Here is a 3,987-nt window from a genome sequence, read left to right on the forward strand (position 1 = left end):
CCCGGCAATTGCATCGCCTTGCGGGCGGGAGCCCAGCTCTCCCGTGGGAATTAATTTCCCAGGATTTACCTATGCACCGGAATTGGACCCCAAAAAGAGCTGTGCTGGAGGAATGTCCCATGGAGAGTTCTTCTAGAATAACTCTTTCCAGGTAATGATTAAAAATAGCTGAATTTAAAACGTAGGCAAACTCTAGTCTCTCAATCCCACATCTGTCAGGCACTTGGGTTTAGTGTAAGGCTGTGGAACACAGATATTTGAGGTTTTAATCTCCAAAATAATGCAACTTTCAAGGTGAAAACCTCAGTTAGGAAGCCCCTGGGAGAGCCCTGGCTCGTGCCTTCACCACGGAGTCTTGGCTATCGGTCTAAACTGATGACAAGGACATCTGTGTCACCAGACGACCGGCGTTACCCACGTTCACTTGCCTCCCCGATTCCTCCGTAAGGCAGACCTGATGAATGCCTATTGCTTTGGAAAGTATTAGCACTTATCTCCCTTTTACAGAAAAAGTTAAGATTATTGTAAATATTTCTTGTGGTGAAATAGCAACTTGATTAAAAGCATTTCATAATCTGGTCCCAGCTTTTTAAAGCTATATGTACAAAAACCAGTGCAATACATTTCGCTCTTGAGAAAAATGTCAATAAACATTTTCTCAGAGAGCGTAGGTGAATAAACAACTCCTCATCCATACCGTACACGTATTGTTTAGGGTCTCTCCCGTGGAGCAGCATAAATACTATCTAGACCCGAAGCCTAATGCCCGTGTGGTTTTTCTCTCTGCGGAGGCTCCGGCATGAAGCGCAGGGACACGGAGCAGAGCCCGATGATGGCCAGGCTCACGGCCACGCAGATCCCCATCGACCCGAGAGCCTGCAGGGAGGTGGGCAGGAGCCGGTCGTGGCGCTCGGCCATGTCCATCATGATGGCTTCCATCTGGAAGTGCGTGCCGATGATCCCACAGACGTGGAAAACTTGGTGGCTGTGCCCTGCAACAAAGCCAAAAGCACTCAGCGAGAAACATCTTGGGCTTCATGAAAACACCGCCGTGAGGGCTCAGCAGACCTTCTGCCTACCGTCCGTTGCCTTTAAGTATTTATTCTACTGATTTCTGTGGCTTTTATCGTTGTGCCACCAGAGCGCAGAGACCTTCCTTTCCAAAATGGAGCTGGCTGTCATGGAAATGAGGGACGCGCAGCTCGCTGCTGCGGTCCTGGCACACGCGACGTGCTGAGGAGCACCGTGCTTGTGCACGGCGTGGCGGGGGGAACGGGGAAGACCCCGATGCGGCCGGGACTGCCATCCAGCCTCCTTGGGGGCTGCTCCTGCAGTGCCCTGCCATGGCCCTCTGAAGCACCGCTGTGCCACAGGTGAGGCTTTTTTGCATGAGAAATGGATGCTTTGCAGTCACGAAACCCTCTGTGAAACATTTTGGTAACAGCATGTTCCCACTTTACCTAGGCAGGATTGCTGTATCTCGTATGTAAAACTACATTTGAATTTCCAGCAGGGAATATATTACAACCTCTGGGAGCCACTCATGCGTTAATGCGCTTTCTTCCTGAAACGAATGAGAAAACAATGCCAACTCACCCTTTTGGCACTTACCAATATAATCAAAGTGTCCTGGCGCAAGTCTCTCTGGCAGATGGCTGGCGAAGATGAAGCAAGTGAGGAAGGCAAAGACGGTGTGCTTGTAGTGGACCAGGATCGCAGCCTCCGTGCAGCTCTCCGCCGCGCACAGGTAGAACTGCGGCAGCAGAGACGCGGCCACGCAGGGGGTACCGTGCAAAGGGAAGAGGAGAACAACACGTTTCTACAGGAGGCAGTGCCGGTCCCCGAGCCCCCATCGTCTTTGGCTGCCCATCACTCAACACCAGAGCACGCGGTGCAGGACCCGGGCCTCAAGGCAAGAGCTGTTGCAGTTTCATGCAAATCCCAGCCCCGCACCTCCTGTCCTTAGCCCTCACTGCAGCAAAATTCCCACCCCGCTCCAGTTGAGGAACTGGAAAATTTGCAGCTTTCAAAGGCAGTAACTTTCCAGCACAAGCAAAGTTTAAGCGCGACTCTTTGAAGTGGAAGGAATGTGCCTGTCAGTAGGTGCAGGAAAAAATAACCAAATTTCTTTTCCTGCTAGAGTTTGTTTTCCTTTAAAAAAAAAAAAAAAAAAAAAGCCTGGCATATTTTCCCAAATATTTTCAGACTAAGATGAAGCAGCTGATATTTCCAACCCTGCAGGAAGCAAATGTCTCAGTGCTGCGAATATGGCCGTGGGAGGCATACCCTGTAGAAGAGCGGGATGCTGTCGAAGAGGTAGGGGTACACGAAGGCCAGGGTGCGGGAAGCCTTGCTGAACCTGGGCCGCTCCACCTCCAGAAACCTAGAGGAAAACAGAGAAGGCATTTCACAAGGCACAGCACGGCCGATTAGGCTTAACGTAAGCGCCGGACTCTGGTAGTCAGTCATTTGCTGGGGACCGTGGATTGCAGTCTCTGGACCTCACATACCTCCTCCCACGGATGGCTGCGAATTCAGCCAGAGCAGCGCGGTTTTCGTCTGCTGAGAGTATTAAAGCTGCGACCAGCCTCAGCTCACGTGGCTGAGCCTTCCCGGGCTGAAGCCTGAGCTGGGGGAGGAAGGATTGAGGGGTCACCCTCCCCTCTTCTATGCTCTGGCTCTCGCAGGTGCAGCTCTGCAGCCCTGAAAACGCTCTTTTTTACACTGTTCTGTCATGGCTGATTTTGCTTCTTTTACCAGTACTCATTAACTGTTACCCATCAGCAGCCAGGAACAGAGCTGCTCTTTAAACAGCTGCTGCCCCTGCAGTTGTTTTTAACTGAGTTTTCGCTCTTGGTTTTGAACGCAAGCTTTCTGAGCAGAGCAATGGAGGGGAATACATCTGCCTTGGTTTGGAAGGCTTCGCAGGTGATGCAGCATTCGGGCTGTGACTGTCCCTGTTTGTTAATTAAGCTGTGTTGCAGCTTATGTCTGAAACGCACGAAATGTCACAGCATCCTTCTTTTTTTACATCCTGCCAAGACTTTGCGATTGTCATTTCAGAGAATGCATAGAGAGAGTTACTGAAATCACAAACTGAATTAATTAAACAAGTTACTTTTTAATGACATCACCGTTATAATGCAAGAAGCAGCCCGTTGGTTATGCTCATACCATATATGAGGAGGCGCGTGTATGTCTGGACAGGGAGTCACCCCAGGAAATCACGCTGCTGAAATGTAGGACATACTTTATAGCTGAAATCACAAAATAATTGACCACCCAGGTCCCCAAAAGCCCCGTTATAAAACCCGGAGCTGGGTCGCAAGCCCTGTGCCAAGCCCCAAGCCTGCTCGTGCTGCACGGGGAACACAACTCAGACGAAACCTGGGGACGGAAAGCCCGTTGGAGCCTCAGAGAAGCCCGGTGGCACACGTTGGCACAGCTGCCAGCCGTCCTGCTCCGTGCAGCATCTCCAGCCGCCTGCAGCGAGACCGGCACGGTCAGCGTGCCCCACACTAACCCCTGCCCCTCCGGCCGTGGGGGCAGTTGGGGGGCAGCAAGGCAGGCACCGGGATGCTGCCCACCACGAGGAGGGCTCCCGCAGCGAGCCCATCACCCTGCCCTCCCGCCGCAGCCACGAGAGCTCCAGACCGGGAACAGACAACCTCTCCCTCTGATGCCTCCCTGCTGAGAAAGACCAGCTTTTATAGGGTTTTAGCCCAATGTGGAAACAGGGAGATGAACTTGAGCAGAATGACATCAGACCTGCCTGCAGCGCAGGCTCTATCAATACGACCCAAAATACGGGTGGAAACCCCAACAATTCAACTTGTGCTCAAGAGCCACTAATGCATAAGAGCTTTCAGCTTGCTCCTCCTCGGTTTGGCCTTCCACCATGGCTTGTGGCTTGCTCAGAAGACACGGCGATGATGCTGAAGATGCCTCCTTCTCCATTTTCTCCTGCATTTCTGCGTGATTCCTGCT

General features: G+C 51.9%; 1 protein-coding gene across 1 annotated transcript in view; it reads right to left on the reverse strand.

The window, feature by feature from the left end:
• Positions 1-759: 759 nt before the first annotated feature.
• The window catches only part of LOC104167757 (membrane progestin receptor gamma-B-like), a 3,414-nt gene continuing 186 nt past the window's right edge, over positions 760-3,987 (reverse strand). The window contains exons 2-5 of the mRNA XM_009708102.1: positions 2,511-2,629; positions 2,287-2,383; positions 1,612-1,753; positions 760-992 (exon numbers count right to left, since the gene is read on the reverse strand). Of these exons, the coding sequence (XP_009706404.1) occupies positions 760-992; positions 1,612-1,753; positions 2,287-2,383; positions 2,511-2,629 (591 nt within the window). The remainder of the gene's footprint in view (positions 993-1,611; positions 1,754-2,286; positions 2,384-2,510; positions 2,630-3,987) is intronic.

Source organism: Cariama cristata, unplaced genomic scaffold, assembly GCF_000690535.1.
Source record: "Cariama cristata isolate BGI_N322 unplaced genomic scaffold, ASM69053v1 scaffold35479, whole genome shotgun sequence".
Classification (NCBI taxonomy): domain Eukaryota; kingdom Metazoa; phylum Chordata; class Aves; order Cariamiformes; family Cariamidae; genus Cariama; species Cariama cristata.